The sequence below is a fragment of the Rutidosis leptorrhynchoides genome, chromosome 4, assembly GCF_046630445.1.
Source record: "Rutidosis leptorrhynchoides isolate AG116_Rl617_1_P2 chromosome 4, CSIRO_AGI_Rlap_v1, whole genome shotgun sequence".
Lineage (NCBI taxonomy): Eukaryota > Viridiplantae > Streptophyta > Magnoliopsida > Asterales > Asteraceae > Rutidosis > Rutidosis leptorrhynchoides.
Window position 1 is genome coordinate 381,989,041 of NC_092336.1, and position 14,051 is coordinate 382,003,091.

The 14,051-nt window shown below is 33.3% G+C and overlaps 1 protein-coding gene across 1 annotated transcript; it reads left to right on the plus strand.

Moving 5' to 3' along the window:
- The first annotated feature begins 8,018 nt into the window (after positions 1 to 8,018).
- LOC139843968 (uncharacterized) lies at positions 8,019 to 10,619 on the plus strand. Its single transcript, XM_071834157.1, has 5 exons — positions 8,019 to 8,189; positions 8,276 to 8,401; positions 9,141 to 9,211; positions 9,291 to 9,350; positions 10,176 to 10,619. Exons 1-5 carry the CDS (start codon positions 8,117 to 8,119, stop codon positions 10,458 to 10,460), a joined length of 615 nt encoding a protein of 204 aa, XP_071690258.1. The 5' UTR covers positions 8,019 to 8,116; the 3' UTR covers positions 10,461 to 10,619.
- The last annotated feature ends 3,432 nt before the right edge of the window (positions 10,620 to 14,051 follow it).

A 14,051-nucleotide genomic window follows, 5' to 3' on the forward strand; every position in this document is an offset into this window, starting at 1 on the left:
TCTGCCAGGGTTTTTAGGGAGTATCATTTATTTATTTATCATTTATCATTTATTATATTATAATTATAATTAAATTATATTATAATTATAATTATAATTATTATAATTATAATTATAATTATAATTATAATTATAATATTACAATCAAAATTCAAAATAACATATGTGACAACTGAATTTTCATTTTTGGATGATTATTACATTTTTTCAAACTACCTCCGGGTTAGGTATACGGGTCGGGTATACGGGTTTGTATCTAAAACTATACCCAAACCCGAACCCGAAATATTTCATTTAACCATCATCATACCTGGCCTATGGCCCGACGGACTCGGGTCAGACCCGGCCCAATTCTAACTGGTTTCGAGTTTCCCCATCGGGTGCGGGTCATTTTGTCATCCCTATGACCCCATCTTGACCGTTGCGAAGCTCCAAGGTCCCGACCGTCTCGACCTCGTCTCTCGTGTATTTCAACCTTATATCTAAGACATTGAACATTTATTCCCTAGATCCGTGTGGTATTAAAAACAATAAAAATCTGAAATTACCATTACATACAGATAAGTCCCATTTCTTTATTAATGTTAGATTAAAAATACTAGTACTAACTTGTGAATAAGCTGGATTTACAAATATCAATTTACAAAGTTATAGTGTACACTCGTGAATTCACGGAAATAAAATTAAATGATAATTATAAATAGTAAGAGTAATTATGGTGGTCTAGTGGTCTGGTGGCCCGGTGCTGGTTCGTTGGTCAGGTGGTGGTTTGGTAGTTCGGTGGAGGTCTGGTGGTGGTCCAGTGGCCCGGTTGTGGTCTGTTGGTCAAGTGGTTGACTGATGGTCCGAAGGTGGTTTGGTGGTTGTCTGTTGGTTAGGTGGTATGGTGGTGATTTGATGGTCCGTTGGTCGTCCGTTGGTCCGTGGTTTCAGGAGTGGTCCGACGTTGTACGTTGGTGGTCCGGTGGTGGTTTGGTTGCCCGGTGGTGGTCCGTGGTCCAGTGGTGATCCGGTGGTGGCCTGGTGGTGATTCATTGCTCCGGTGGAGCTCTAGTGATTGTCCGTTAGTCTGGTGATCCGGGGTGGTCCGGTTGGTTCGAAGGTGGTTCAGCTGTCCGGTGGTGGTAGTGAGTGGTGGTGTTGGGTGTGGGTGGTGGTGATAGGTGGTGGTTGTGTAGTAATAGAGTTTGTTAAAAAATTTCAAATAAACAAACCAATTGTTGATATGAGGAGAGAGACAATTATATTATAATATCATCACCAAATCAACGATTGAAAAGTGTAGTTGACAACTATTTAAAGATAAATATTCATTTTTAAAAAAATGATGACGTAATTCCTATTTTCTTTTTATATATAGTGAGATGAGATGAGTTTTTTTAATGCAAACTCAAATACACTAATATCACAGATTAATTTACGAAGTATATACAAGTTGTTCATACTCGATCCCTCAACTTCCTAGTTAGAAAGGTCACAGCCACACTGCTGGGTCAATGACCCTTTAATTATAATAATATATTATAAATATTGAGATTGAGATCGAGTATGATTTTAATAGATTAAATGTCTTTTGAGTCGGATGTCATTTATAAGGGTAATTTTTATCATTTTTGGTGTATTAAACTTAACAACCCTCCTCCCCTCCACATAATACGGGGATTATTCTATAATTTACATAGTTACTTTTTTTTTGTATACTTAAGTTTTCAATGCGATTTAGGAACCCATTAATTTCAGGGCGGCTACTTGCTTTACGCGTAGTCAAGAGTCATTGTGGGTGAACCTCTGTGGCCATAAAATGATTTTATTTTGTCCTTGACAGAAATCGAACTTAGGATCACTAGGAAGTTTTACTCTTGTTAGCAAATCTTTTATCAGTAGGTCACCACTCTTATGGTTAAATGAATTAAAGTACTAGTAAAATCATTGATCCAAACATACATATATTAGTAATTTATGGATTGAATTATCAAAATATCAAGTTAGGGTCGAATTAAATTCAAGTAAACCAAACACAAATCAAATTTTACCTAAAACCTTCAAAAATCCTTCCAAAAGATAGATAAAGTTCTTTTAGGACCCGTTTCGTCATTTAAGCAAAAGAAATAAACAATATATAGTGCGGAAATATATGACGTAAAAGATTTCTCATAGTTTAATGTATTATTGATCAAATGAGATACAAAAGCTAAAAAAACAGAGAATAGATGATCCCCAAGTTATGAGGTCAGGTTTTTGCTCTAGGCAAAGACATCTACCCTCACACTAGTAAACAAAATTTCATTCATCGTCTCTGAACTTTACATCAAATTTGACTCCATGTCCTTTTTCTTTTTTTTTATGCATTCCTCGTCCCTAATGTATCAAAAATCTGCATCTCTCGTCCTCCCGTCTACTTTCTGTTTATTTCAGCCGTTCGTTTAGTCATGTGCAAAGCATTTGAGGGTACTTTAGTCTTTTTATTTTATTTCTTTTCTTTATTATTTAACTTATATTTTCACCCTCATCCTTATTGTTAATCATCCCCAAATTAAAAACCCTAATTTTTTATACTTCTATAAAATCTATAAAATCAAGACCAAACTTATCTTGAACTCCCACCACCGCCACCATCAACCACCACCACCACCACCGCAATCATATTAACCCCCACCACCACCGCCATCTTCAACCACCACCACCGCCATCATCTTTAACCAAATCTAGAGATGATGAACATATTCGCAAGAAATTCTTTTATGGTCGGATGTAGATCCAATACATATCGTAAAGGAGAAGTGTAGGTCGGTTGTGTGACGACCCGAAAATTTTCGATCAAATTTAAACTTAATTTTTTATGGTTTCGACATGATAAGCAAAGTTTATTTAATCTCGAAATCTTTGAACTGTTTACATGAATACATTTAAATCATTTGACCATTGACTATGCCCGACGATTCACGAACATTTGTGTATAAATAAAAATGTAGATATATATGAATTCTATACATAAGTAGTATTATATATAGTGTAATATTAAAGATTCATTAAATTGCATAATTGGTAGATATAAAATAATAAATAGTAATATATTATACGTAACTACAAGCTAAGGTATAATTGATATATTATTATCATTACTTACATTATTAACAACTGTATCATTACTATTATTATATAAAGTATATATATATATATATATATATATATATATATATATATATATATATATATATTATAATCATTATCTTTATTATTAATATTATTTGTTCATTATCATCATTTTCAGTATTATAAGAACTAACATTTATATTGTTATTACTAACATTATCTTTGTTATAATTATAATTTTTGTTATTAATATGATTATTATTATTATTATTTGTATTATTTTGATATTGTTAGTTAATATCCTTATTATTAGTTTTATTATTGTTACTAATTATTTAACAGTATTCTAATGATTAAAAAAAGAAAAATTAATTACTAAAAGTTAAGTTAAAGTATATAGAATCAGATACAGATCAAAATTCAATTGCCATCCTCATCAAACTGTAGCTACTTCTTGTCCTTGTCTCCAATTTGTTAAAAGTCAGTATCAATTACCAATACAATATAATTTCAGTACAAATCGATCGTACCAATTTGTTAAGGATCACCATCAACTTTTATTTTTGTTATTTGTTTCTTCCACTGATCAAATATTCTAGACGAACCATTGAGATATCAAACGAAAATAAATGGGGTCAATTGAGTTATAATGACATCATTTTATCCTCGTTATAGCCTTCTTATTCCGATTGAAAACAACACCTTGTGTCCAAGCCATTCGCCACTCTATGATCTTGTTCCCTTTCGAGAACCACCATCGTTGCTATCTTCAACTTTCATGAAACCAGCCACCACCTTCTAATCACACCAATACCACGACAACCATTGATAATCACCACCATAACTGCTACTTTGACCACCACTCATCTAAAACCCATTTCATCTTCTTGGAACCATGTTTTTCTGTTTCAACCTCATCAAGAAAACAACCACCTTGAACTACCTTATTTGTAGAATCGTTTGAACCATAACTTGCCATCACCATCGCCATATAATATTTCTTTCTTCTTTTATGACCGAGAACATCTCCCAACTAATACATCCACTTGCAAGTCACTTACTGATGCTGTCTTACTGCTGTTCCAAATAATATACCACACGACCACTCACGATCAAATACCATGAACTGCTACGCGTATTCCTTGTTCACCTTGACGTTCTGACTGCTATTCCATTTGGTTTGAATCAAATGAACTCAAACACGTTCATATATCCCTACATCTGTACTTGCTACGGTTAGATTTTTTTTTTCTTCTTTCCCTCGGTCGAACGATTTAAAGCAAGGAAATGGGTGATATATACTAATGGTATTAAAGTAATCAACTTGGATAAAGAATGCTACTTTATTACATATATTTGTATTTGCAAGTGGAACCGAAAGTTAATTAAAATGGCCGACAAGTGTGCTAGTAGGGACATTTTACATATATTTTTTTAAGCATATGATCATAATAATGATAACAAATTCGTGAGGATACATATTGATGATGACGTTGAGTAATATGGGTTAGTAGGTCACACGGTTGTTGCTTGTCAAGTTGGTTATTAAATATTAAGCATATCACATTATCAATCACCGTGTGGGACTAGTAAGAAGTTAGTGGCCAACTAAAGTGGTATAAAGATGTTGTATATTATTTTTTAAACGAAAGCTGATGATGACGAGATGATGGACGTGAAAAACGAAGACAATGATATGGTTATGAAGATATAACGTTGATAATTAATTTTGCTTCTATTCCACTATTGTTTCTGTGTTCCTGGGTTTCGAACACCATCTCCAAACCTTTGCTATTAATTGATTTATGTTTCCATTCAATCAGATTGTCACCACTGTAACCCTAAACAAACCGCTGCAGTTACATATATTTTTTTCTTTCCAGTCGAAACATAAACCATCATAACCCGCTATGTTGTTGGTATAATCGAAGACTGCAGTCCATCGAATTACTTTTGGGAAACTTAATGGACTTAATTAAATTAGGTTTTGTAATTTTGTTGTTGGGCCGTGTTCCTATTGTTGGTGGGCCGAGTTATAGTTCTTGCACGATTATGTTTGTTGGGCCGTGAAACAAGTGTTTTGGTTGGGCTATTTTATTTTCATTGGGCCAAGAAACGAGTTATAGTGATTATCGTTGGTGATACAACAGAAAAACGTGACAGAGTAGATGGTAGGGAGTGTTGTTGAGGAGCAGGAGGTCGCGAGTTTGAGCCCAGACAAAGGCGTTTATTTTATTTTAAAGGCTTGTTACTTGAGGTAGTATTTTTAATACTATTACTACTATTATTATTATTATTATTATTATTATTATTATTATTATTATTATTATTATTATTATTATTATTATTATTATTGTTATCATTATTATTATTATTGGTTAGTGTTATTATTGTTAAGATAATTATTATTATTGCTATCATTAATACAATTATTATTATTATTATTATTATTATTATTATTATTATTATTATTATTATTATTATTATTATTATTATTATTATTATTATTATTATTATTATTATTATTATTATTATTAAGTATTAAGTATTATTACCAAAATTGTTATTTTCATTATCATTATTATTAAACTTATCTTTATTAAAAACTACTATTATTATTAAAAGTGTCATTTTTATTAAAATTATCATTTTATTATTATTATTATTATTATTATTATTATTATTATTATTATTATTATTATTATTATTATTATTATTATTACTAGTACTATTATTATCATTATCAGAATTATTATTATTATTATCATTATTATTGAAACTATCATTTTTAGTATTATCATTACTAATGAATATTTTTATTATTATTATTAAAAGTATCATTTTTTATAAATTTTTTTAATATTATTATAACATTAATTAAATTATATATCATATATATAATATAACCTATTATAATTATTAATATAATTATATATAAAGATATTAATCATAATATCATAATACATTATAAAACATATATATACTTAGTTGACCAATAATATGTGTATCGATGTAAAACGTGTATCGATGTAAACAAAAGGTAACCTGTTACCGGCTAAACATGTTACCTTTTGTTTACATCGATACACTTTTTGAAAGTATGTGACCTACATTAGTATTTTTTTTGGGTATATAGCTTATATTGGAACAAAAAAATAGATATTTTTTTTTTGAAGCTCAATCTATAAAATCATCGATCAAGGATGATTTTCTTAACAAATTGACTTCAAATTAGTGAATCATAACATCAAACGATGATTCGCACATCATCAACACTGATAATCAACAACAAATTCATGGATTTGATCTCGAGTTCATCCTTCACCGAAAATCATGCCCGATTTGAGCACCGGATCAATATGAGAGGTTATAGCGATATGTAAAAATACAGATGTGATCGAAATTTCTTCGTGAAACTATCTGTAAATTTACAGATCTTAAATCGAAGAAACGAATCCGAATTTCAAAGTCAAAGTTTCGGAAAAAAAGTCAAACGAACAACCTTATTTATCAGGTCAACAAGTTAAGTTGGTTTACATTAATACATTTTTTTAAAGTTTATGGCCTACACTGATATTTTTCTGGATATATAGCCTACATTAGGACAAAAAAGTATATGACCATTTGTAGCCTAAACCCTACTGATAATTGTCCGTTTTGATGAGTAATTTCATCATCATTTTGCTCCCTAATAGAACTTGAATAATGCATTTTGAGATTGGGAATGAGATTGTGATGTGTTATTATTAGTTGTGAATAAATGTACTTTATAATGAAAGGAAATTTCTTTTAAGAAATTTTATTAGCAGTTAACTAGACTCTATATATTAATATCGATTAATAACATAACTAATAAGGCGTACAAAATAGACGTTGGCTGCCATTGAACTAAACAAACCTAATATTAACTACCAAACGTTTATATGGAACATGGGCTGAAATCCATCTGAAACTCTGGCTCAAAGCGTAAGGAACGTCGAAAACGATATTCCGAGTGTAAACACTTAGACTAGCCCATAAGGGAGTGAGATCTGCTCGTCAAATCTATGAGGCAATTTTTTGACGAATTTGACGCTTCTCATGGGGAGTCAATTATTGACGAGTTTGGGAGTTAGCAGGGCCGTCTCGTTAATTTTATGAGCCATGTTCGAAAAATAAAAGTGGGCCTTTTGTATACAATTTTTTTTTCTTATATAACATAATACAAAGCTTCGACAATTAAGTATTGGAGCATGAACGTGGAGTATTGGAGCATAATATCGGATTACAGAGTATTCGACATTGATTATGTATCTTATTTTTCGATTTTTCGATTTGTTTATTAACAAATGGACCAAAATATGTAAAAATGAGCCTATATATGTAATGGTAGGATATTATTTAGGGGCCCTTATAGATGTTGGGCCCTGTGCGACCGCACGGCTTGAACGCCCCAATATCCGGCCCTGGGCGTTAGTTAAGTCTACTACAGACAAAAATGAGATTTGACAATCAAATATTGACACCTTAGTTCTAAATTATTATTTTATTTTTCTTTTATCTAACTTTCAACCACATTTTATCAAATCAGCCAAAACTTACCATAAAATTTTATCACTCAAATTTGACCACCATAACACTCCATCAAAATTTGAAACTGCCTGATTATAATAAAAACCTCAAAACAACAATTTTACTTCCACGCGGAGTGTTCAATCAAAGCTAGATCCACTCCCGATGCTTCCCTTTTTATACTACGAGTAGTAAGTATAATATCAGTTTATTTAAATTTTGAATTAAAATTAAATTAAATTAATGGAGTAATATTAAAATATAACAGTAATAATATATTAAAAATTGTATTTTTCATATTATTTTGTTCGTTTTAGTAAAAGTAAAAAAATTACAAAAATGCACAACCTAAAAAGAGACAAAACCCCCTCTTAAAACCTAAAAACCGAAGTTCCCCTGGCCGCTCCCCCATACGTCGGACTTCCACATAAACACACGGCGGTGATTGTTGCAGTTCCGGCTATCGAGCAGCATGGCACGTAATGCCGGAACCAGTCAAGCTCTTCTCGACCTAGAAACCAACGTCCCTAATTCCTCTTCCAAAGGTATTCTCATCAAATTCACACACGCACAGATAAATTTCGATTTCTAACCTAAAATTATCGAAGTAAACCGTTCTATTGTAATACAGAATCAAAACTTCTTGTTTGCAAAAGCAGTGATGATGATTTGTTAAAGAAGCTTGAAGCTGCTAAAAATAAAGCTAATTCAGTTTCTCATACTAAACCTACGATTGCCGCGCCTCCTCCTAGTCAAGGTTATTCATTACAATTATTAGTTTTATTATTATTAATAATTATTACTTTTACTTTATAATTTATGTTTAGTATTGATGATTTGTTGTAACAATTGTAAGTACAGAGTCGGTATGTGCGTGCGTATCTATGTCTGTTATTTATTTTATAAAAATTATAACTAGCTTCTCAATTTACGGAGTGTGTTTATGTATGTTTAAAGTTAAAGATTTGTTTTAAGGTTTGTATAATTATATCCTAGCTGCTCACTATATGTGGTTTAGGAACCTTTGTATCAGTGTATTTTCAAATATTATTGATTTGATAATTTACAGATATTATTGAATTAATTGGGCGCTTGACTAGAGGGGGCGCCAATATGTGCAATTCACCCGTTACGGGTCTCGTCGCTCGTGGGCTCGCCACTAGGTGTTTTACTCGCTAGTGGGGACCCGATGTGGTTGTCGCTATGGAGGTTTCCTCTGCGAACCCGAACATAATTTACAGATATATCGATGCATGATTGTAACTCTCTTTGTAGCTTGTATAACGAATGAATCTTTTGATTTTTCTTATTTGATGGCTTGTTCGAACAGTCAGGCCAATTAATGTTTGAATTTTTCTTTGAACTACACAAAGATGAATAGACTAATAGTCATCGGCATGAGTATCGATTTTAACGAGTGACTTCGTTGAATTTAGTTGGATATTCATCAGATTTGTTTTTTATGCCATGCCCATGTTTTATTTTTTTTACTTCAGTTTTGGGCAAACTGAAGGATTTTTTAGGAGCCATGGCAGAGTCAAACAAGAAATTGCAGCAAGATGCAATGGTATATCTTTTTTTTGTTGGCTTTTTCCGTTTTTAAACATGTGTGTAGACATCTTATAAAATGTGAACTTTATATCCAGAATTCCAAGAACTACGATATTGAAGCTCTCACTGGTGATGAGTCAGAATACATTGAAATGGTATGTACGAGCACTTCTCTCTTTGCATTTCATCACAGGCACTATACAAAAACCTTTTCTGCAAAACAGTTGTGAAGTGTTACTTGATTGGCCTTTTGAATTATATTAGCATTTAGTGTCATTTTAATTCGTTGTTCTATAATGTTTTCTTTCGGTTGTGTCCTTTTTCTTAGACCACTGGGTAACCTATGTAAGAAAGAGTTTTGGATATAAGTAAGTCTTTAGCGCTAAAAGTTGCATGGTGTTAGTGCCTCAAAAGCTTTGGCTTTGGGCTGTGTGTGGGTCAGATCATAGTATCATGACTATGATCTGATCCAGACACTAAGCTAAATATTTATCCAAGTAATAAGGGATGAGTTCAAATGCATATGGGGAAGAGACGGGGTATTTACTTTTTACGAATAGGGATATGGAGAATAGAAGGGGTGGTGAGATGTGGGTTAGAGTTTGTGTTTGGAAAATAAAGACTAAACGGGTCAATATGGGTCCATCTGCCTGGATTAGTTGGGTCCTGGGTCCGTTTACAATCCAACGATCCATTAACTGATCCCTTGAATAGCCTATTATGATGGTACAGCCTGAGCCAGTTTGAGGAACATTCGGAAGACAAGGAGTGTTTTGTATTCATCAACTACTTGGTTAGAATTATATTGTTTTTGTAATCGTGCTTATCACCTCCATAGTTTAATAAGCTCAGAAGAAAGAGTTTGACTGCTGGACATGTTGACCCGTTACATAACTGTCCACTTTGTCACATCTTAGATTCACCTAGCATATTTTGAAGGTGTATTCATAACCAAATTTGTCTACTTGAATGACTCACAGGATCTTATGCTGGGTGTTGCTGATTTAAACACCCCCGAGGCTGTTGCTGCTGCTGAATCTGCCATTGTTGGCTCTCAACCAATCATATCTCTTGATGCTAGTAGCAGTGAATCCGAATCAGAAGATAGTGATGATGATGACAGTTGTGGTGATTCTGATGTCAATGATGAAACTAGCAAAGGTACCCGTTCTAAGTCAAAGGGTCAAAGTCTCGGTGATCAATCAAATGCAGTGCCCGAGAACGGTCAAAGAAGAAAACGATCAAAGATTGTGGAACTCTCATAGTTGTAATATTGTAACGCTCCAAGAAAGTGTGATGAGTACTTGTAGTATATCCATGAAAGTGGCTGCTGTGGAGTCTGTCTCAGTTACATTTCTTTTAAATATTTCACTATTATTTGTATTCACCTTTGAGTTTTATATTTTAAATACATATTATGTGTGTGACTTTCTCTATTTTTGAGAGTGTTTTCACTCTGGGTGGAGAAATGACTTGTCTTTATTCTCTGATGGGGGAAGGATTGTCTACATCTCACCTCTCCTTACACCACTTATTTGGTATTGAGTTTTGTTGTTGTCGTTGTTGTTGTATTATTTGTATGAGATGTGATACCCACACACAAGTTTTGATCTATACAAGTTACTTTTTTTTTTTATAGCAAAATAACGATAACATTAATAACAGATTCGAAGATCAAACAGTACAACTGATATAACATAAACCAATAACAAACCCTAGCCAAGCTAAACAACCAAAGCAAACGGCATCACTATAGATGGGCAAAAAAAACCGGATCCAGATCCGATCCGGTGACCCGATCCGGAACCGGACAGAAGCAGAACCGGACACAGCAAAAAACGGATCCGGATCCGAGATCCGATCCGGTTCCAACCGGATCCAGATTTTCAAGAAAACCGGATTTTTTCCGGATATAAATCGGATTTTATCCGATCTGGTTTGGATCCGGATCCGATCCGGTTTGGATCCGGATCCGAGATCCGATCCGGTTTTTCAAAAAACTAGCGGTTTTTTTTTTTGCAGTTTCAGCCTTTTTTTGCAGTTTTTTGAGTTATTTTTTTTTTTTTTACCATTTTAACCCCACAAAGTCCATTATAAATACATGGTAATGCTTTGGTTGAAAATGCACCAACAAACATTCTCATAATTCTTTCTAAATCACTAAATATTCTCTAATCTCTAGTCAACTTACTTATCCCATAATGGATAATTCACAAGCTTCCGTTTCCGGTTCCGCTTCCGTTGGAACATCTTCACAAGGCTACACTACGGCCGGTATTGATTACAAAAAAGAAACAAAGCGAAAAGGGGACGTTTGGTCCAAATTCGAGTTGTATGTAATGAAGGATGGTGCGGAAAAAGCTCGTTGTACACAATGTATGAAGTTCATGGGTGTTTCGGGTAATACAACGTTAAGAAAACATCTTGACAAAAGTTGTAGTGCAAGGCAAGACCCGAGACAACAAACAATGCGGGCCAATGGTTCGATTTTTGAATACGATGCCGAAGCTCTTCGGCAAGATTTGTCAAGGTTTGTCATTCAACAAGCGCTTCCTTTCAACCACTTCGACAATCCAAGGCTTACGGAGCTAATTCGGAATCGACTACAACCGCGATATAGCAATGTAAGTCGTTCTACCTTAAGACGTGACGCCTTTAAATTATGGAAAAAAGCTAAAACTGAAATAATTGAAGGTTTTCGAATATATAAACATAGGGTTTCTATAACTTGTGATGTTTGGAGCGCACCACATGGAACGATAAATTCTTATTTAGCCGTTAACGCTCATTGGTTTAATCCCGATTCGTGGCTTTTAATGAAACGTGTTATCGATTTTAAAATATCTGGTTATCCACATAACGGTAATAATATAAAAAAGCGTTACAAGACACTTTAGAAGAATATAATTTAATCGATAAAGTTTTTACAATTTCGCTAGATAATGCATCTAATAATGATGCGGCCATGAGTGAGTTAAAAATTGCACTTAGACCGATTTTAAATGGTGCATTTATTCATACGCGTTGTGTTGCTCATATTATAAACTTGGGAGTTCAAGATTGTTTAACTTTTTGTTCTTCATTAAAAGAAAATTTTAGAAGATTATTAGTAACGATTTATCGTACGAGCAACGCACGACATCATAACTATAAGGCTTTTGTTAAAGATTGTCATGGCACTTAGTTAGGTCCTTATTTTGATAATAATACAAGATGGAATTCTACTTGTTTAATGTTCGAAAATATTTTACGTCAAAAAGAAACGTTAATCGCTTTTAATAGAAAACTACTTAGAAAGGGATTTTCCGAACCAATTAGTGACGACGAATGGGATGACTTGGAATCATTAACAAGTTTTTTACAAGTTTTTAAAGAGGCATCAACAATGTTATCGGGTGTTTATTACCCAACTAGCGTACTAGTTTTAGAACAATTTTATATAATGACGGAAAAAATATGCGAATTTGCGAACTCAAATAATGTTATTTTTAGACAAGCGATTTTTCATATAAGAAAAAAACTAAAAAAATATTTTGGAGAGATACCGAAGGTATTTTTATGTGCGGCCGCACTTGACCCACGATTAAATTTTAATGGGGTTGAACGATTGATGACAACAATATATACCAACTTTGATTGTGTGCATGGTGTTTTCGATGACGAACCCAACTATCTTTTGAACCAAGTACACGCTTTTAATGATGTTTTTGAGAATATGTTTGGTATTTATGCAACAAAATATGGTCGACAATCAAACCCAATTGTTGACCAACCCGGATCATCTTCTCGAAGGAGCCGAGACCTCAAAATAAGTTCATTTTAACTTGGTACGTGAAGACGCTTCCAAACGCGCACGAACATCGGCACCCACAAGCGAGTTGAGAAATTATAAGATGGCAAACTTTGCACTAAACATGAGTGAAGAACAATTTAACAACCTTGACATTTTAAAATGGTGGGAAACAAAACAAGACACATATCCAATATTAAGCATTATGGCTCGTGACTTATTTACCGTTCAAGCTTCAACCGTAGCTTCCGAATCGGCCTTTTCTTTGAGTGATCGAATTATATCGGAAAGAAGGTCAAGACTTACCCCCCAAGCTGTGAAAGTATGTGTATGTTTGAAAGATTATTTGGATGGGGTAGATAGGATACAAGATCAAACTTCATTAGAAGGTCCGTTATATAACGACATTGAAGAATGTATAGAGTATGAAGAAAATTTAGCGGGATTATGACCTACAACAACCGAAGAGAATTCCGACAATGAACTAAACGAAGTGGATGAAGGTGACTATGAACCGTTTGATATGGACCAAACCGAAATGAATGTATCGGGTTACCAACAAGCTTACCTTTCTCTAGTTGATGACCCCGCTTTTGAAGACTACGATCGAAGGCACCATCCTCAACGCGCTCAACAAGATAACACATTTGGGTCATTTGACGACTAAAGTATAACGGGTGATGGCCATGCCGAAGCTCGATATACTTTAGTCTTAATACATTATTGGATGATGGCCATGCCGAAGCTCGAAATGTATTAATTATAATTGTATTGTTCGAATAAAAGTGTTTTTATTTTTATTATTGTACCGTTCGAATAAAAGTATTATTTATATAATTGTATTGTTCGAATATTGTTATTTATATTATCTATTGTGTTGAGCACTTGAGCATTATAACTTTTCTTTATACCGATTATATTATTGTTGTCAAACGTTAAAAAAAATATATCCGGTAAAAATATAATTCGCAAAATCGAATCCTAGTCCAAGAAAAATCCGAAAAAATCCGATCGAGATCCGAAAAAGAACCGGTTCCGGAAAAAAATCCGAAAAAAATCCGACGCC

What these genes read in the sequence shown, in the direction of transcription:
- LOC139843968 (XM_071834157.1), top strand. Translation starts at nt 8,117, where the DNA reads ATGGCACGTAATGCCGGAACCAGTCAAGCTCTTCTCGACCTAGAAACC. An exon ending in CCCTAATTCCTCTTCCAAAG is followed by an intron (nt 8,190 to 8,275) that starts GTATTCTCATCA and finishes ATTGTAATACAG; the next exon opens with AATCAAAACTTCTTGTTTGC. An exon ending in AGTCAGAATACATTGAAATG is followed by an intron (nt 9,351 to 10,175) that starts GTATGTACGAGC and finishes AATGACTCACAG; the next exon opens with GATCTTATGCTGGGTGTTGC.